The following is a 21076-nucleotide window of genomic DNA, read 5'->3' as shown; positions in this document are numbered from 1 at the left end:
AAATTGAGAATTCAGGAAGCTAAAAAAGATACGGAATAAACCTCAAGAGAGAAGTAAGTAATAATAATAGCACAAATTAATGAAATAGAATAAAGAAACTATAGAACATATCAGGAAAACCGAAGGCTTTGAAAAGAAAAATTTTATAAAAAGAATTTTTGTAGAAGTTCTTGTAGAACAGGCCTGACTAAGGAAAAAAGTGAAAACGTACCAATAAACAAAATAGGAGTAATTGGAAATACAGAGACAGTAAAATGTGTAAGAGACTATATTTAAATCTAATGAAATAGTAATTCTGTAGAAAAACTTAATTACCAAAATGGATTCACAAAGAAATTAAAAGCCTGAATAAACATATAACTATTAAAGAAATAGTAATCAAAGTGACACCTTTCAAATGACATCAGTCCCAGATTTTTTTAGGTACGTATTATCAGCACTTCAAGGAATAGAGGAAAAGCAACCAAGGTCCTTATATGAGATTAAATGTAACTTTTAAATAAAACCCCAATAAGGACAGAACAAGAAAAAAAGTATATATATCAATTTCACTTACGAATAGAGATGAAAAATATATTGTAGAAACTCACAAATCAATTTTTTAAATTGATGGTAGCTATTTTTAAAAAATAGAGACTAGGGGCTTCCCTGGTGGCGCAGTGGTTAAGAATCCGCCTGTCAGTGCAGGGGACACGGGTTCAAGCCCTGGTCCGGGAAGATCCCACATGCCGTGGAACAACAAAGCCTGTGAGCCACAACTACTGAGCCCATGTGCCACAACTGTAGCCTGCATGCCTAGAGCCTGTGCTCCGCAACAAACAAGCCACCACAATGAGAAGCCCGCACACAGCAACGAAGACCCAATGCAGCCAGTAAATAAATAGATAAATAAATTTAATAAACTACTACTTAGGAGGAGTAACTACTTCCTCCTAAGAAGGAACAGTTGCCCTATCAGATATAGATACTAAGACCTATAAAGCTCTAGTAATTAAAACAGTAAGTATTAGTACAGGTATAAAGAAGAAAAAGGAACTAGGACTAGACAAAGTGAAAAGACAAGCCACAAAGTAGGAGAAGATATTCACCATCTCCAGAACTGAGGAAGATTAGTACTTTGAATATACCGTTGACAAAAAGACAACCAGATGGAAAACTGGAAAGATGGTATGAACAGGTAATTTACAGATGTAGAAACCTGAATAGCTAATGAGCTTATAAAAGATGCTAAATGTCACTAGTAGCCAAAGAAATTAAAATGATGAGATAATCACTTCACATTTGTCAAACTGACCAAAATTAAATATCCTAACAATAAATGAAATGTATTGGCAAAAGTGTGGGGAAAGGAGAACTTTAACACACTGCTGGTTGAAGTATAAATTGATACAGCCACTTTGCGGAGTAATTTTATAATAAAGAGCAAAGTTAAAACTTCTAAGACGTGGGCCCTGGAGAATCACACATATGCACAAGGAAATATATGACTCATTGTAACTTAGGTGTTTGCGAGTGAAAGTGTAGAAACGACCTAAATGTTCATAAGCAGGAGACTGGGTGGGTGGTAAATTATGGTAAATTTACACCATCGATTTCTATAAAGCACTGAAAATGGATGACTTAGGATGGGGGTTGGCACATTACTTACTGCCTATTTCTGTAAATGAGTTTATTGGCTCACAGCCATGCTCACTCCTTTACGTGTCGTCTGTGGCTGCTTCTGCATGGCAACAGAGATAAGTAGTCGGGACGAGGACTGTATGACCACAAAGCCTAAAGTAATTTACTGACCCTTAACAGAAATTTGCCAACCCCTAAACTCGAGCTACATGTATCAAGTTGTGTAAATGTCAAACATAATATATGAAAGATAGCTTATTGCAGAATAATGTGTGTAGTATAGAGTTTGAAAACATGCAAAATACCTTGATATTTATAGATGCCTCTATATGTATAATAGTGTAAAATATGCATTAGAATCAGCAACACTGAATACATGGTAGTGCTTTCCGTAGTGGAGGGAGCTTATAGAGGGGCTTCAACAGTTTTGATAATATTCTATTTCTTTAAGAAATGTGGAACAAGTAAAAATGTTAGGATTTAATAAGTAACTGGATCGTGAGACATGAATGTTGTATTAACTGTACCTTTCTGAACTTTAAAAAATACTCCACAATTTGAAAATTGGATATTTTCATCTGATGTGTTAATAATCACAAATTAGTAAGAATTTAATTAATGAGAATGCTCTTAATATTGTTTTTTAGTAAAGATTTTTTAAGCATTTTGTGTTAAAGTAACAGAAATGGAAGATTTCATACTTCAGTTTAATTTTTCCAGAGCATTGTTTTGCTTTTAAATTTTTTTATTATGAAAAGTTTCAAATGTGCAGAAAGGAATATTGTTTGTATGTACGATTTATTGACAGAAAGGCACATAAGAATAACTAAGAAGAGTAGCCTGAGCCTTTTTAGGTTTAGAATAATAATCAGGAAGGCTGAGGCCTGAGCTAAGAGGTGTAGTAAAAGCTAAGGACAATAAAAGGCCCTTTGTTCACAAAACAAAGACAGCAAAGAAATATTTGACCCAATGCATGATGTAAATGGTGTAATTTTTAAAATAACCAAAGAAAAGCAGGACTAGAAAAAATATATTATTGAAGAAAGAATACAACACCTCTTACTAACTAGCTGTGTAACCTTGCAGGGGTCATTTTAACTTGTCAGGGCCTCATTTTCTTAAGGATAGTGTGATGCAGTTAGTTTAAATGATCAAACTAGTCCCCTCCCACCTGTGATTCAATGTCTTCTTGACTCTTGTTTTCAATCCATTGTTTCTATCAAAAAAAATTATCATCCAACATAAAAAATAAATGTGGAATAGGGGACTTAAAGCTCAAGGTAGATGAAAAGTTCATAAACAGCACCTATTTCTTCAAGCCAGGAGTTCCTGTCTTCACTGTAAGCTAAACGCCTCAGGGTCTTCAAACTGGCCAGTCTTTTACTTGCCTCAGTCTTTGTACCTCCTGTTTCTTTCTTCTATACACTCCAACTTTAGGTTTGCTCCTGTGGCTCATGGTTGCTGCTTTTTCCAGGAAGTATTCCTGGAGTAGTTTAGGCAAATAGATGGATGGTGGAGCCTCTCGGTGAATTAGCCAACACCGGAGAAAAGCAGACTTTGTTGAGGAAATTGGTGTGTTTTATTTTGGACAGGAAATCTGATCAAGTGTCAGTGGGACATTCAAATAGAGATATGTAGTAGCTTCTTGAGCACACAGATCTGGAGATTAGGAGCGAGATCTAGGTTGAGAGTATAGATTTGGTATATAGTTTGGTTAGCAGCTTATACGTGGTAATTAAAGAGGAGAGTGTAGACTGGAAAGAAAAGGAAGCATCAAACCAAATCCTGAAGAAAATCAGCATTTGAGGGAGAAGGAAAAGAGAAGGAGAGAAGAAGATAGAAGAGTAGCCAGTGAAATTGGAGGAGAACTAGAAAAATATGACCCCATGGAAGCCAAGCATATTGAGTAGGATGAGGACTGTGAAGAGTGCTCATTCGATTTAATAACAAGTAAGTCATCGGTGGTCTTGGCAAAACACTTCCCGTGGATTGGTGACCCAGAACACCACTGGTTGAGGCAGGTTGAGGGGAGGATTGGAAACAGTGAATGTAGCCAGTTCTTACAAGAAGCTTTGCTATTCAGGAAGGATAAGGTGAAGCTGTAGAATCTTTTTGAGAGAAGTTATTAAATGCTAATGGAAAGGAGCTTGGAAAGAAGAAAGGGTTGAAGATAAGGCACCAGGGTGGTTAACTGATGGGATGTCCAGATAGAAGGATCACCTTCAGCGAAGATCCTGAAGATGTTGTGGCAGAGGAGATGAGGCGAATGAGGATGTGGGTGCAGTTGAAACTTCCATTTTAATGAGTTTTTCTCCTCGTTGAAGGTAGAGGGAATTATCTACTGAGAGCGAGAGGGGTAGTAAGTAGTGTTCTGGTAAGTACAAGGGATTTGAAATAGTTGCTATGGAGAATAGGAGGGAGAACAGCCTTGGAGAATAAAGATTGCTCATTAGAGACAAGGGAGAATTCTCAGTTGGAGACAGTAACATAGCAGTGGTACCATTTGCGTAGCTGTGTGATTTGTTTTTTTGTTCTGTTTTTTTTTTTTTTTTTGCGGTACGCGGGCCTCTCACCGTTGTGGCCTCTCCCGTTGTGGAGCACAGGCTCCGGACACGCAGCCTCAGCGGCCATGGCTCACGGGCCCAGCCGCTCCGTGGCATGTGGGATCTTCCCGGACCGGGGCACGAACCTGTGTCCCCTGCATCAGCAGGCGGACTCTCAACCACTGCGCCACCAGGGAAGCCCTGATTTGTATTTTTTTCCAAGCAGCTCCACCTGTGGCTAGATGGGAAGCCTTAGTGTTAGGATAGAGAAGGTGACTAACAGTTGGTTTGCTCCAAGTTGCCCTTTTGCTCAGTAGATGTGACAGAAGTATGGGACTTCTGTTAAGGAAGTTGGCAAGAAAGTTGTTGAAGAGATAGACCACGTAGTCTAAAACAGGGGTCGGCTGACTACAGGCCAAATGTGGCCCACTGCCTGTCTTGTGTTTTTATACATTTTAAATGTTTACATAAGTACTTACATAATATCCATAATATGCCTCTTGGCTCACATAGCCTAAAATATTTAGTCTCTGGCCCTCTAAGAAAACGTTTCCTGACCTTTATTTACCTAGACTAAAATAGGATTATAGTAAAAACAGGATGGGACTTACAGATAGCCAGAAAATAGAGGGTCCAAGGAACTTAAGGTCTCAGTAAAGTCCAAATATTAGGTACAATGGGACAACTGAGTGGGAAGGATAGGAGGTTGAAGTGAGACTCTTGTGAGTTAGATTTCAGAGCTGGGGCAGCTGCAAGTGACAACCAGGTCCAGCTGTGGCCATGGTAGTCGGGGACCAAAGTAGAGGGGCTGTGACTGTCAGTGGAGTTGAGGTCAGGGAACTGAGAGCCCAAGCGGAGATATAAAGTCATCCAGGAGTGGAGGAAAGGGAGATTGGGAGCGTGCCATTCAGCCTGCCAATTTGGGATGGTTAATACAGTAACAGAATCAGATCCTTAAATCACATCTCTAAAGGCGAGGGAACCCCCACTGGAAGGCCAATCGTATGTTTAAAATTAAAAGAAAAAAGGGCATGGCATTTGCTTGAACAAGAACCACCCTTGTGGAAGAAGTGGCTGGTGAGTAAATGGCTAATGAACGTTAGGCTGCTGCATGACCAGGTCACCCAGGATGGCTGTTCTCTTGCTCTCTGTACATCCCCTGCCGACCAGTGCCTGCTTCACCCACACCCTGCTCACATGACTGCCCTTCTACATACCTGCCCCAGGCCCCAGCTGGTGATCTAATCTTTAGGTCAGAAGATCTCCACCAGGAGAGCTTACCTAAGGGGCAGTGAGGGGCATGCGCCTCTGCTAGTTTCCCTGGTAACCGATGACATCAATTCCCGCTATAACTGGTAATCTCCCCCCTCCTTCCTGGGGAGCGAAGACTGCTGCCTCGTCCTGCCCACCGTCTGCCACACATGGTGGGGTGTCACTCCAGGCCTCGCTTTCAAACCTGTAAGCTTCCGCGTCCGTTAAACCATTGATGTCTCTGTTGCTGACTCCGGCTCTGCTGTCTTGAGGCTGGGCAAGTACAGGGCTTCCAGGCCTGTGGGGTGCAGCCCAACTGCTGTGTTAGTAGATGAAAGCATAGCATGTGATGCGTTGCCCAAGGAACTTGGGACCTGGTACTGGAAATTGGTTCCTAGGGCTGTCAGGTGTGTCTCACTGTTATTCATTTAGAAGAAGGAGGCCTCCATTGTTGCTTTAGGTCTGGAGGGCAGAACAGCACAAACAGGGTTTGTGGACATAGACATAGCTTTCCCTCAGCACGTGGGACAGAATCAGAATGACGCCTTCATCACTGCGGTCATTCTTACAGCAAGACCAGCTAGGTGGCAGTGTTGTTGAAGAGCTTCCTCATAAATGACCTTCAAGTCCTTTCTAATCCAAATTCTGTGATAATACAGGTGTGATACAATTTTTTCTAAAATATAAGAACAATCCATTTAATTTATGGATGACTTTTCACCTCTGATTCTTCTCATTTGCTTGTTATTGAGCACCCACCCTGTTGCAGGCACTTCCTAGGACTACAGAAAAGAGCGACGTCCCTCAGTATTGTTTACCCACAGGGACCTCTTCTGTAGCCGTTATTTCTTTATATGTGGGAAAGTGACAGCCATACTTCTACTTTTTTATATTTCCGCTTTTATCCTGACCTCAGGACCCCAGGTATAACATTGCTATCCACCAACATAAATGCCTCATGGCATAAAATGGTTAAGAAAGCTAAATAAAGCTTTGCTACTCTGTCCTGGGGCTTGTACAGTAACGCCTCACATGCAGTGAGTTCTCAGCACGTGTTTTTTGAATTGAAATCTTCCATTTCTGTAATAGCATCACTTGCACCTTTAGGTAGAACTTGAATTTAATGTGGTGGTTTGTGTGTGTGCTTGTTTTTCGAGTAGCTGATGGATTTACAACTGAGCGACAGTAACTTTCGTCGACACATCCTGTTGCAGTATCTCATTTTATTCCAGTATCTCAAGGGGCAGGTCAAATTTAAAAGGTAAGTTAATATGGGTAGTAAATGGTTTATAAACAGCAGCAAAGAGAATGCTTACTGATGTATATTTTTATGTAGCGGGCTCATTTTGTGTGGAAGGCTCACCTCCCTGAAACATTTCATTTGCAGCAATATTAGATAATCAGGGGCTTTTGTTAGCTTAACAAGATGCTACGGTATTTGTTTTAGAGAAAAGGCATTGACTGTATCTGCTGCCAGTGTCTTTCTTGCTGAGAGCCTGGCATCCTGGGAGTTCTCAGTTGTCTTGGTGGGTGGTGATTTCCGTCATTCCTCACCTCACTCAGACCTTCTCCAAACCTGATTTGCAAACTCAGCCAATAATACTTTTTTTCTCCAGGTGTGGGACTATCTAGGACATTAGAACTGAAAAAAATTAGGTAAAGCTTTGAAGCACGGAGGAGTTCTAGTTTCTTTGGGATTTCAGAAAACCTAATCAGGACCTCCGCTGTCAGTCTGAATACCTCCACCTGTAGGGCGGACTAGTCCCTCTTGTCCCACCTAAAACTGAAGCAGAGCTCCGTTACTGGATGGTATCGGAAGTTTGCAGAGCAGTGTTGTATTAGTTGTAAAGAATGTGGCTTTCTACCTTCTGGTTTTGAATCCCACTTTCATCACCCACTAGCTGCAATTCAGCTTTCAGACTTGTAATTTTAAGATAACACATAGCAAACACTCAAAAATGCTATTTGTTATCCTTCTATCTGTTGTGGAGGTTTGGTATAGCATAGTAGAAATTGGAGGCAGACCTGGGTTTGAATGCACGCTTTATGGCTTGAGCCTCTGTAGTCTGTTTAATATATGCACATGTCCTTGTTTTGAGAATTAAATGAATAATGTGTGTAAATCCTGGCACATGGCAGTCTATCAGTATTCGTTGGATGGCTATAAACTATAGAGCACCTAGTACATAGTGAGAGCTGAATTGATGGCAGCTGTTAACAATTTGGGTCTGCCTTCAGCCTTCTCTAGAGTTTTGGGGGTTTCATTCATTGTATCTTGAATGCGTTTTAAAGGAACATAGTGTGACTTATTTGAATGTGCATCTTGGAGAGGAGTATGTTAACATTTTCTCTGAGGCTATTATCCCACATTGAACTTATTTTAGGAAACATTCATTGCTTTGTTCAGTGTTTCTTCAAGATGGTACATAAACCTTAAAATTGAATATACAATTCTTGTAACTCAAGCATGCTTTTATTGCTTTGTTTCCTAGTTCAAACTATGTTTTAACTGATGAGCAATCACTCTGGATTGAAGATACTACAAAATCAGTTTATCAAGTAAGTTCATCACGCAACAAACCCATGATTGAACAAAATGAAAATTTAGAATTTTCTTTGTTTCAGCCCCAAATAGGAAAATAAGGATAAAGTTAAGCTCAGGTACAAGACCACAAACACTTCTTGGTTCTCTGCCTACAAACCACTCCTATGATGCAGAAAGTTGTTGAAAGCTTAGTATATTCTTTCTAATCACAGCTACTATCTGAAAACCCCCCTGATGGAGAAAGATTTTCAAAGATGGTAGAGGTATGTGTTTTATATTTACATAGTCTTCTTAGCACCCAGTAGAGTTTCAAAGTCTTCATTATGGAAATGTAATTTCTTTGTTTTTCCCAGCATATATTAAACACTGAAGAAAACTGGAACTCATGGAAAAATGAAGGCTGCCCAAGTTTTGTGAAAGAAAGGTAAATATATACTCCTCTCAAGCAATATGAGAAAGGCTTTCAGAATACAGTTTGGTATGACTATTTTACATTATGTACAGATACGTGTAAATGTATTTCATATAAAAAATGTAAATTGTATTCCATAAAAATTACAACCATTTTGATATATTTCTATTTGACATTTTTATCTCAAATTTCTTGTCATTAACTTCTCAGAACAAACTGATCTGTTATTAATTATTGGGGAAAAAATGCTGTGTACCCACTCCTTGTAATTTGTCCCCTGGTGTGGCCTTTTTGTCTTCTCTCTGATGAGTGTAATAATATGAAACTTTCATATGAAGCTTTTTTAGGAAGAAAACAGTAACTAAATTTTCTTTTACATTAAACATTTGAAATTCCAGTATGTTTTGTTCACCACAGAACATCAGATACCAAGCCGACAAGAGTAGTACGGAAGAGAACGGCTCCAGAGGACTTCCTAGGGAAAGGACCCAACAAAAAAATTCTGATGGGAAAGTAGGTTAACCTGTCTCATAGGTGGGATGTTATCATAGAGGCTTTTATATTGTGAAAATATTACTGTAAGAACTCCCAAGGTTTTGTGTTTTTCCAGTTTTTTGTGTGTTTGGTATGTACACACATGACTAAAGCAAACCACACCCTATCAATCTGTAGGGTCCATCATGGATTCACGCATTGAGACAAAACTTAGTTTTTTGTCTCCTGCTTCCAAAATCCATGGCTCTAGGTTCTGCCATTTTTTCCATGTCACAGACAATACAATTGCTGTTAGATTAATCCAGCTTATTTCTAGTTGTTGCATGGTACTATAATCCTTTCATTTCTTTTACCTTCTAGTTAACTATTCATCGCGTTATACTGCACTTGAATATTTTTAGAAAAAAGTAGTGGTTATCATTATCATTAAAGGGAGCTCAGCTCAGCACTCTGTTATGACCTAGATGGGTGGGATGGGGGGGATGGGAGGGAGAGCCAAGAGGGAGGGGATATAGGTATACAGATTCACTTCATTGTACAGCAGAAACTAACACAACATCGTAAGGCAATTTTACTCCAACAAAAAAAAAAGAGAGAAAAAAAATCATTAAATATATGCTTATATAGAAAATTTGCTAAATGATTAAAACTCATCACCACCCCAAAATCCACTATTTAAGTATTTTTATAGTTTTAAGGTAGAAGAGAATGGTGTCCATAGAAAAATGTATTTATCTTTGTGTCTGTCTGTTTTGCAGTGAGGAGTTAACAAGGCTTTGGAATCTCTGTCCTGATAATATGGAAGCCTGTAAATCAGAGACAAGGCAGGTTTAAAATGTTTCATATGAAGTATTGCTTTTCTCAAATGTTAACCTAGAGTAGAATTTTGTCAGCTATAAGCAGAGCTCAAAAGAAATTTTAAAGTTTACTGTGGTTGACTTTGGCCCAGTAGAATATAGCTTTCCATAAAACACCTAGAAGTACTGATAAAATAATTATAGAAATCACAAAAAATAAAGATTTGCAAAAGAAGGGGGAACTAAAAACCAAAGTAAGAACTAATGCTGCCGGTTGCTTCTAGCTGGGGAGCAGTGCAAGTGATTCCCACATTGGGGAACCAGAGAACTTGGGTTTTAACGGTCACAAAAGGACAGAAAGTAAAGCCTTAGGACTGTACAAATATGTAACTGAGTTTCCCCCAAGTAAAGCTGAGGCCCTCAGTGCACACTATCTGTAAAGAAAAGGACACGGCGGGAGGAGGAGAGACTTGCTCACTGGCACAGGAAGCAAGGAGCTCATCCATTTCCACCTGAGATGTGGAGGAAAAGGAAAAAGTATTCCCTGAGAAATTATAACCACAGGTCTGCTGTCATGCCGTCTTAGAGTTTATACTACCAGCAGTATAAAGGAACGACCCTTAAGCTAAGAGGGTGAACTAAAAAGTCCCAGGCTGACAGAAAGCTTGTGGTGGGGTAGGGCGGCCACACCTTCAACCTAAGCCACACAAGGATTCTACAGGTAAGTCTGAAGATAAACTCACCATCCAAACTTAAGAAAACAATCTACCATGACTAAGAATCAGCAGACAGAAGAAGCAACTAAAAGGAACATGGCACTCTCAAAAAGGACCAGGCAAATTAGAAAAAACAAGTACTTCTTGTAGCAGTAAGAAAATATAGCCATTTTGTACAACACAAGGAATAGAACCAATATTCTGTAATAACTGTAAATAAGAACAGACATGATCCTCACTAGTTATTTTTTTAATGCCCAGGGAATATATGCCAACTTTGGAGGAATTCTTTGAAGAAGCCATTGAACAGGCAGACCCTGAAAATATGGTTGAAAATGAATTCAAGTAAGTAATGTTTCTCATGAACTAATTTCCCTAATATCTCTTAAGAACTGTATGTATACTAGAATGCTTATCAAGGCAGACAGTTGACAGCATAGTACTTTTTCTTTCAGCTGCGTTTATGTGCCAGCTTCACATTACTGCACGTCTTGATTTCAGTGACCATTCCCATCGACTAACAAGCATGACTTAGAGTCACGCTTGTGTCAGAAAAGTAGAAAAATCCCCCTTGAGCCCACCTCTATCACCTCTTTTCTCTGTTCCCCTTCAAATCACAGTATGTCCAACAGTGGTTGATAATTACTGCCTTCATTTCCTCAGCTCCTGTTCTCTGGGTCAGCCCATGCCTGTCTCCCCATCACTCCACTGAAATAGCTCTGATCATTTTTTGACCTCTCAGCAGCATTCTCCAGTTGATCTCTACCTGCTTAGATAATGTTTTCTTCCCTTGACACCCATCTAACTGCACTCTCCTCCTGTTTTTCCCTTAGCCTCACTGTCTCAGTCTCCATTGCTGGCTCTCCATCTAACTCAAATTTTGTAGTAACTTCAGGAGTCAGTCTTAGCTGTATCTTCCAGGTGACACCACACAGCCCCGTGGTTTTAAATAGGCATTATGGCATAGTGATCCGAGGGCAAGGGCCCTCTCATCAGCCTGCCTAGGTCAGTCCTGGGACTCTACCACTTACTGGCTAGGCTTCTAAGGGCTAATTTAAACCCTTCTTTGCTTTGTTTCGTTATCTGTTAAACAGTAATAGTACCCATCTCACAGGGTTCTTCTGAGCATTAAATAAGATGGTTCACGTTGAACCACGCACTGCCTAGCGGTAGTTTTTCAGGTGCCAAGACTGTCTCAGAGGTAATGAGGCTCATTTATGAGCAGTGACTAATAAACTAGATTGCTACTCTAAGAACTTGTGGGGACTTCCAAGTCACTTACAAAAACTCTTAAGTGGAACAAATCTGTATTCTGGATTCTCTGTAGCTTGCCTGTTTCCAAAACATTATCTTTAGAGTTTCTCACGTTTTTCTTACCTTACTGTATACCACCTATATTAAGGAACAGTTCGTGGATTCTGTTCTTGGTATCACTGCTTATGGTGTTGGCTACTGGATGTGTCCCTTTTAGTTTGGAGTAATTTTTATTCACTGAGGTTGATACTCAGCAAATTAAAGTTTAGATGTTATATAAATTTTTTAAAAAACAGATAAATTAACATGATGAAAACGGTTGGGTTTATAAAATATTCTGAAACTCACACCTGCAGATGGCATTGCCTGTTTGGATATCAAGTCTACCGAACATAGTGAACCTATGAGTATTTTTCTCTCTAAATGACCAGGGGGATGATCTGTCCTGCACACACAGCATCTAGCCAGTCCTGGACACATACTAATTGACTTAACTTAAAATGTATTTAAACTTTTTAAATTTAAAAACTGTTTGCTCTATATGAACCTGCCTCTTTGGACTCTGTTGGTTTCCATTTATAAGTGAACTGCTCACTGAGAGGTTCTTTAGGGCTGTGATCAGAATGAGAATGAAGGCTGAAGCTGCCTTCAGCTACTGACCTGGGAGTATAGAATTTTGCCTGGTGAACTACATTAACTAGAAGGGAATATAGAAATAAAGAAGTATAAATTACAAGACTATCTCTTTTTATAGGGCTGTGAACAATTCTAATTATGGTTGGAGAGCCCTGAGACTGTTAGCACGGAGAAGCCCTCACTTCTTTCAGCCAACCAACCAGCAGTTTAAAAGTTTGCCAGAATATCTCGAAAACATGGTAATAAAGCTAGCCAAGGAATTACCAGTAAGTAACACATCAGTTTTTACATCCTTTAGTTCGCGTTACCTTCTTTTTTTAAACTGCTATTGCTGTTTGAGCTAAGAGCTGAATTTAGCCTTTATCATGTGGGGGAAAAAAAAAAATCCATAAACCCCCTTGTTTAGAATGAGAAAAAAATGCATTTGAGTATACATTTATAGGAAGTACATAAATAGATAAAGTAACTTTATATAAAAATTAACTTATTATACTTTAACTTATTTTTTCTGTGTGCCAATGCATTATATTTTATCAAAGGTAGGGCCCATGGGGTAGTGTGGTAGGCAGCTTGGCCTATCTTTCTGCTCTTTTCCAATACAATATGGTAATAACTATACTGTATGCATAAATCTGAATAAAATTACTCAAAAAAAGTGTTAAGGACATGGCTGCTCCCCCAGTCTTCCCTAGACCATTGTTACCATATGCTGAGTACTTGCAAGTCATCTTACCATACTTCTTACTGGCTCCCTTCTTCCCAGGTTGGAATAAGAGTCTTTCCAACCTTCAGTCTTCCCCGCCCACCCCTCCTTCTCCAGGTTAACACTGTCCCACTGCGATCCTTACCTGACATTCACATTTAACACTCTCAAGGGTAAAGTTCTGGGCCCCGTAATTGGAATCTCGTACCTAAATAGAAAGTATGCCCAGTTATCTGATTTTGGAAGTTGGCATTCTTTTAAAACATTCTTTTACTCATTTTAGCCTCCTTCTGAAGAAATAAAAACAGGTGAGGATGAAGATGAGGAAGATAATGATGCTTTACTGAAGGAAAATGAAAGTAAGAATTGAATTTTCTTGGCTATTTTACAAAATTGGAAAAGATTGGGGTTCTTTGTTGAGAGGTACGTTATTTGATCTACTTCTCAACTTCTACCATCTTTCTCAGCTGTTTCTTATAGTGAGGAATCTAAAACATTGCTTGATAATAACTTTTAAAATAGTACCTTTTATACAGTAAAATTTGGAAGTGTTGGGAAGAAAAGTACTTACATTTGAAGGCAACTCATACCTCTGTTAATTCTTGGGGTTTAGATCGAGGGCCACTGGTTTCAGAAGCCTTCCTAATTATAATAGAGGCAACAGCTTTAGCTTTGATTGAGTCCCTAATGATCATAAGAATGGTAATTCAACCCGTGGAGAGTACAAAAAGGAACTGTTTTACTTTTAAAATAAAGCTTATTAAAGGTGACTAATATCTCAGTGGCCCCATATTCCGTTTTATATTTTGAATCGTACACATCCTCGTACTTTGTTCATAATTTATGTTTCCTGTGTTTTCTAGGTCCTGATGTTCGGCGAGACAAACCTGTAACAGGGGACCAAATAGAGGTATTTGCCAACAAACTGGGTGAACAATGGAAGATTCTGGCCCCCTACTTGGAAATGAAAGACTCAGAAATTAGACAGATTGAGTGTGACAGTGAAGACATGAAGATGAGAGCTAAGCAGCTGCTAGTCGCCTGGCAGGATCAGGAGGGAGTGCACGCGACACCTGAGAACCTGATCAATGCACTCAACAAGTCTGGGTTAAGTGACCTTGCAGAAAGTCTAACTAATGACAATGAGACAAATAGTTAGCTTTTTTTTTTTATTATTAAAACTGTGATAAGCTTTTGTTACCAAGCAGCATTTGATAAGAGGTTCACTGGTTTTGGTAAACAATAAACATTTTTATAACAGTTGTACAGTTGGCTGGTGCTCCAAGAACAACAGAACGCATGGTGGCTCTTGATGACTGACCTCAGGGTCTGGGGGGACAAGGGGGTAGGTTGGGAAATGGCCAAAGTAAAGTGACCTCAAGGTCACATAATATTTTTGTTAATTAAACATTTATAAAGTCAGTAAGCAATATTTAGGGGCATGGTGTTTCCTAAGATACACTATGCCAAACTGGTTTCCTGCATTCCATTAGCAGTTACAGAATTTAACTTGCTATCCTGAACATCCCACAGTAATACTTTCTGAAACTATATGACTGCTCTAGTCTCATCTATGCTTTAAAGCAGAGGATCAGCAAACAATGGTCTGTTTGTTTGTCACCTCTTTTTATAAGTAAAATTTTAATGGTACACAGCCATGCTGATTCTTTTAAGTACTGTCTATGGCTCCTTTCATGCTACAACAGCAAAGTTACATAGTTGCAACAAAGACTTATGGTCTGCAAAGCTTAAAACATTTTTAAAATACCTGGCCCATGGCAGAAAATATTCTCCAACCCCCAACTTTAAAAGAAATGGGGTGAAGTCTAAAACGTAGTTCATTTAGCCTTAGAGAACTTATTTTAAGCTCTCAAGTCATTAAAATAGGGGTACATACCTCAGGGATTGTTGTGAAGTTCAAATGAGATGTATGTGAAAGCATCCTACAAACAGCAAAGCACTATGTAGTCATCATGGCTGGAGACAGTTTCCATTCCCACGTAAGTTACCCTTTAGGGCGCTACGGTCATTGTTTTGAATCTGGAAGGAGGGCTAAGTGCCTGTCACTAAAAATATTCTTGCTGGGGCTTCACCTCACTAGTCCAACAGTGATCCAGCACAGCTCTAATATCAAAAGGGCCTCAGTGCGAGGGGCACAGCACATAAGGCACGCTCAGGAATCAATCAAGACATTTTCTTGCTTATTCTCTCTTTTCAAAGATCTTATATGAAAGGCTGAATTCTAAAATAGCCTAAATAGTTTAAAACAACACTAGTATAAGTCCGATTTCTTATACTTTATAATGCTTTTCTGGATCAAATAAAATGAAGTGTTTTGTAATGACAGTTAAGGAATTATAATTTAAAATGCTAATTCCATACAAGGCTTATATACTTTGTTCTAACCCTACCTGATCTAGTAGCTACAGCATCCTCCAAATCGTAAAATCTGAATTCTAATTCCTAAATTGGTGTCCTCAAAATTGTTCAGAACAAAATTAGTGAATAAAAAAACTTCACAAATTTACAAACATCACACCAATATATAAAAGAATCATTACAATTCTTATGGTCTCATCCTCCCTATTCTATTCTATACCACCTCCAAGGCAAAAGGAGTACTGATTGCCAATTATTAAAGCTTAGCTGAAGAAGCTATTTACAAATAAATTTTCCTGAAATGCTTATTTTATCCCCTAGTGTTCTTAGATTATATTACATTGTTCAAACTTGAGAGGAAATGGCCATTATTCTCTAAGAATCTTATAGTTATCACTACTATGCTCTGCAGAGCATTAAAACAGCATAAGCAAATATGAGATTTCACGATAATCCCCAAAACTTTATTATAAATATCTAACTCAAAGGAAATCAGACAAGTCAGCTGATATTCTATCCTTTTGCAACCAAGCAAGGCTCCTAAAACAAAAATGAATTGACTAGAGTATTAAAATGGAAGAAACATACCATATATTGAGATATCTCATACTCTGGTATTTCTACCATCACTTTAAAAATCATTGGTACTAAATTTTGATAGACATTAAGAATTTGGGAGTTGACAGGGGAGTAGAAATAAACACCCAACTGAGCCAAGGAACAGATCTGATAACATGGTTGCATTCAGCATCCAAAGAACTCCATTACTTTTACAACTCTATTCCTTTTTAAACAGAATATTATGCTAGCAGGCAAAGACTATTTTTAAATGGATGCTTAAGAGCATAGTTAAACTAACCATCTGCAGAAACTAATAGTAGTAAACATATCTGAACTTCAGCCAAGCTCCAACACTCAACAGACAAAAGACTTGAGGTCAAACGCTGTTAGTCCCTCTTTGTTTTGTTTTTTTATTAAATATCCTAATTTTCTAAAAATAAGCAACCGGGGCTTGTCAACATTATTTTTAAGGTTGATTACTACAAAACCATTGCAAAGTTAAATGTACAAACCTAGTACATCAGAGACACAGTAATAAATGTATAATCAAATGTACTATTATTGATCACAATTTATTTTAAAGTCATGAGAAGCCAGCAACAGTCAGGCTGGACAAACACTTGATTGTACCCATGTTTCCATGGGATGGGGACAGCAGCACTGAGTTACACAATGAGATCAACACTTAACTTCCTTTCCACCGTCCTGGCAAAATTTTTGTTAGATAATGCAAAGGATGGGCAGCTACTGAATCACTGGTGGTTTGAACCATGCAAAAACAACAAATAATAGAGTAATAGGTGTGCAATAAACATCTGATTGCTGAATCTTGGGCTGAAAAAGACAGGAAGAAAAATTACCACAGAAGGTAATGGTTGAAAGGCATTTCAACTCATAATTTTTAAAAATTAATCCAAGAAATAAGCTTTTTAAAAACGTCTTCCTGTCACTTTTATATAGGGCAGCACAGTCCAAAGGCAATTTTCTCTTTTCTGTTATTTTTTAGGTCGATAACACAGAGTGGTCTGCTTCTGCCCTCTTTTGTTCCACATGAGGGGAAACATGTAAAACCACCTAAAAATCTTCCTTTAAAGCTCTGGGTTATAGAAATGATCAACAAACAACATTTATTTCACACCTAAGCATAAATAGCTAAAATGAAGATTACTGTTCACTTTCCTCTTCCATTATTTCAATTCTGCGAGGCCCATAGAGTAGAACATAAGCTATATGCCAGTCTCCACCACCAGAAAGCCTCAAGATATCCTCTGGTGTCACGATGCTGACCTTATCATCATCAAACTTAATCCATTCATCTAAAGTGCAAAAGAGAAGAATGAAATTAATCTCATATATGATTTTTTCAGAGTTCCATTGCAAAAGAGGTACTGAGTAATTTTATGTACAATAGTATTCCATCTGCCATACCAACAGTTCTCAAAGAGTGGTCCAGGGACTACTCAGGTTCAAGATCTTTTCAGGGGTTCCATGAAGGTTACAACCATTTTTATAACACTCCTAAAGCATTATTTCCCTTTTCCCCCTCATTCTGTGAAGTGTGCTTTGGAATTCTCCAGAGGTTACACAATGTGTGATAAAGCAGCAGACTGAAGGCAAAAACAGGAGAATCCAGCTGTCTCCTATTAAGCCTAACAAAACAGACTTAGAAAAATGTAAATCAATATCATTTTTTGCCTTTTTTTGTTTTGGAAAAGATTGTAATTTTTATTTTGAAAATGTTATTTATGTTAATATGTAATGACTTCATTACTGTCAGTTTTAAAAGAATTAACTTTTCAGTTTTAATTTCTATTATAGTAAATATTAAGAGATAATCCTCATAAACAGAAGCTCTCTGGGATCCTCAATAATTTAAGAATGCAAAAGGAGTTCTGAGATCAAAAAGTTTGAGAACAAATGTGCTAAAAATCTAAACAACTTATCAAAATAGTATGGAACAATTAAAAAAAAAAACAATCTTTACCTTGTTTCCTTTTCACCCATGATACATAATGACCTGAAGAGCTAGATCTTCCCTGATGTGTTAGCACTGCTTGTAAGTCATAGTATCCACAATTATTGGAGCCAATGTCTAAAGAAAGATGTAAACCCAGTAATATTAGAAATGAACAGATATGTGCTTTCTCAAGCTAAGTAACAAGCAAGAACAACTCAAGTTTAGCCTAGAGAAGTACTACTTTATTGTTAAAATCCACTAAGATACTACTGTCCAATTAAAGGTTCATGAAAGATGTTTTAAGCAGTATGCTACCATTCATAGAACATATATTCACTAAAAAGTGATTTTTTTACTATCTCATACTAGAGTAAATTATAAGAAACAACTTTTTTTTAAAGCACAGTACCTGAAAAAAACAGATATGTGGAAAGACAGTAATTTTACCTTAAAAAAAAGAACACTACACACAGTATAAAAGTCAACTGAAATGAAGATTTCACTTACCATCAGCAAAAGAAAAGGGTTCATACTTAACTTCTTTTGGGGGACTACTCTTTTTGTCACTCTGAGGGGAAAAAAATTTTAATTTTAAGTTTTCATGATATTGGAAATAAAATTTATATTCTCAATGAGTATCCATCTCCACAAATATTTACTGTCTATAATGCAAATCACCAAGGCAAGACAAAGAAAAAATATGATCTGCCTTACAAATTGCTCAAATGATACAGTTACAGTTAACATAAAGCTGTAAACCCAAAAGTCCTACTCTTTAACAACATACAGTCTCATATGTATAGTAGGAGATCCTGATTACAGAACCAACTTCAAACCACTAAACCTAGAGCACACCAGTGAATACAGAGTACAAGTAAACACTGCTCTAGGGTAAAAAAAGAAAACCCAATTCTGCAACTTTTCCAGAATACTATCAAACCATATAGGTGAAGATAAAAGAAAACCTGCCTCAAAAAAACAAGTCGAATTACTGCAATTAATATTATATCTACTAAGCCACGGCCACCTGCCACTTCAGCTCAAATGAACTAAAATATTTAATTCAGCAAATATTTACCTAAATTAAGAGGTATGATTTACAACTTTAAACAAGGATACTTCAGTGGGAACTCTCTTGCCTCAACCCATTTCAGTGTGTAATATAAAAACAACTAAGCAGGGGCTTCCCTGGTCACGCAGTGGTTAACAATCTGCCTGCCAATGCAGGGGACACAGGTTCGAGCCCTGGCCCAGGAAGATCCCACATGCCGCGGAGCAACTAAGCCCGTGAGCCACAACTACTGAGCCTTCACTCTAGGGTCTGCGATCCACAACTACTGAAGCCCACGTGCCTAGAGCCCGTGCTCCACAGCAAGAGAAGCCACCACAATGAGAAGCCCGCGCGCCGCAGAGAAGAGTAGCCCCTGCTCGCCACAACTAGAGAAAGCCCGCGTGCAGCAACAAAGACCCCAACACAGCCAAACATAAATAAAATTAAAAAAAAAAAACTTACTTAGGCATATGGACACAAAGTTCTTGAAGACTATAATGATAATGAAGACAATGCAAGCAGTTTAAAAGATAGCTAAAGTGACAAGAAGCCAAAGGATCTTACAACAAAGAAAGGCAATTAGGTCAACCATTCCTTTATATATTTTTAACACCTAGAGCAACCCAAAAAAGGCTATACAAAGAAACACATTAAAAAACATTACACATGAGTTTCCCTGGTGGTGCAGTGGTTGGGAATCCGCCTGCCAATGCAGGGGACATGGTTTTGAGCCCTGGTCCGTGAGGATCCCACATGATGTGGAGCAACTAAGCCCATGTGCCACAACTACTGAGCCTACGCTCTAGAGCCCGCGAGCCACAACTGCTGAGTCCGTGCACCACAACTACTGAAGCGCGAAAGCCGTAGAGCCCACGCTCCACGATGAGAGGCCACTGCAGTGAGAAGCCCGCGCACCATAGCAAGGAGTGGCCCCTGCTTGCCGCAACTAGGGGGAGCCTGTGTGCAGCAACAAAGACCCAATGCAGCCAAAAATAAAATAAATTTTTTAAAAACCAAATTTTTCAAAAAAAATTATACATAAACTAGAATTCTAAAAAATGTTCATGTAACCTACAAGAAGGGAAAACAGAAACAAAAATCAGAACAAACAGCAAAATATAAAATAGATTCAAACACTAACATATTAAGAATTACATGAAATATAAATGGTCTAAATGTACCAATAAAAAGACAGAGGTTAACACAGGATTAAAAAACATGACCCAACTATATGCTGTCTATAAAAAACTACCTTCAAATATAGCATGGGCAAATTTAAAGTAAAAGAATGGAAAAAGGTGTATCATGCAAACATTAACAAAAAGAAAGCAGCAGAGGCAATATTAATATCAGATAAAGTAGACTACAGAACAAAGAAAATGACCACAAACCGAGATGGACACTGCATAATAATCAAAGAATCACTCCACCAAGAAGACAGAGCAATCCTAAATGTGTATGCACCAAATAACAGTTACAAAACATGAAAAGCAAAAAGCTAACAGAACTGAATTAATGGAGAAACATACAAATCCACAATTTTAGTTGAAGATTTCACTACTCCTCTTTCAACAGCTGACAGAAAAACAGGAAGGTTACAGGAAAAAGCAACAACACCATCAACCAACTGGATCTAATCAACATCACATAATACTCCACTCAACAACCGTAAAATACACATTCTTTTCAAGTGCCCATGGAACATTTACCAAGATAGATCACATCCTGAGCCATAAAGCAAACCTCAACAAATTTAAAGGAATTTAAATCACATGAGGGTGTTTTCTCACCACAATCGACTCAAACTAGAATCAGTAACAAAAAGATAACAGGAAATTTTCCAAACACTTGTATATTAAACAAGACATTTCTAAATGATCCAAGGTCAAAGAGAAGTCTCAAATTTTTTAAAAATACAAGAAACATAATGAAAATGGAAATGCAATACAACAATTTGTAGGACACAATCTGAAAGCACTGCTAAGAGGAAATTTACAACACTAAATGCACACATCAGAAAACAGGAAGTCTGAAATAAAAGATCTAAGTTCCCACACCATAAGGACCTAGAAAAAGAGGAGGAAAATAAACCCAAAGCAAGCAGAAAACAAGAAATAATAAGAGTAAAAATCAATAAAACGAGATGCAGAAAAATA

General features: G+C 38.2%; 2 protein-coding genes across 4 annotated transcripts in view; one reads left to right on the top strand and one right to left on the bottom strand.

Annotated features, from left to right (window-relative positions):
- THOC1 (THO complex subunit 1) overlaps positions 1-14235 on the top strand; it is a 41101-nt gene extending 26866 nt beyond the window's left edge. Inside the window, exons 12-21 of the mRNA XM_067699560.1 lie at positions 6575-6675; positions 7907-7973; positions 8172-8222; positions 8313-8383; positions 8789-8884; positions 9625-9690; positions 10641-10724; positions 12388-12535; positions 13256-13331; positions 13836-14235. Coding sequence (XP_067555661.1) covers positions 6575-6675; positions 7907-7973; positions 8172-8222; positions 8313-8383; positions 8789-8884; positions 9625-9690; positions 10641-10724; positions 12388-12535; positions 13256-13331; positions 13836-14131 — 1056 coding nt within the window. The 3' untranslated portion in view covers positions 14132-14235. The remainder of the gene's footprint in view (positions 1-6574; positions 6676-7906; positions 7974-8171; positions 8223-8312; positions 8384-8788; positions 8885-9624; positions 9691-10640; positions 10725-12387; positions 12536-13255; positions 13332-13835) is intronic.
- Positions 14236-16465: 2230 nt separating this feature from the next.
- Positions 16466-21076, bottom strand: part of USP14 (ubiquitin specific peptidase 14) — a 46634-nt gene continuing 42023 nt past the window's right edge. For all 3 annotated transcript variants that reach the window (XM_067699561.1, XM_067699562.1, XM_067699563.1), the window contains exons 14-16: positions 18377-18437; positions 17897-18004; positions 16466-17228 (exon numbers count right to left, since the gene is read on the bottom strand). In XM_067699561.1, coding sequence (XP_067555662.1) covers positions 17077-17228; positions 17897-18004; positions 18377-18437 — 321 coding nt within the window. In that variant the 3' untranslated portion in view covers positions 16466-17076. The remainder of the gene's footprint in view (positions 17229-17896; positions 18005-18376; positions 18438-21076) is intronic.

Source organism: Pseudorca crassidens, chromosome 12 (genome assembly GCF_039906515.1).
Source record: "Pseudorca crassidens isolate mPseCra1 chromosome 12, mPseCra1.hap1, whole genome shotgun sequence".
NCBI lineage: Eukaryota > Metazoa > Chordata > Mammalia > Artiodactyla > Delphinidae > Pseudorca > Pseudorca crassidens.
The sequence above is the reverse complement of the archived record's forward strand: the minus strand, read 5'-3'. Positions and strand labels throughout refer to the sequence as shown.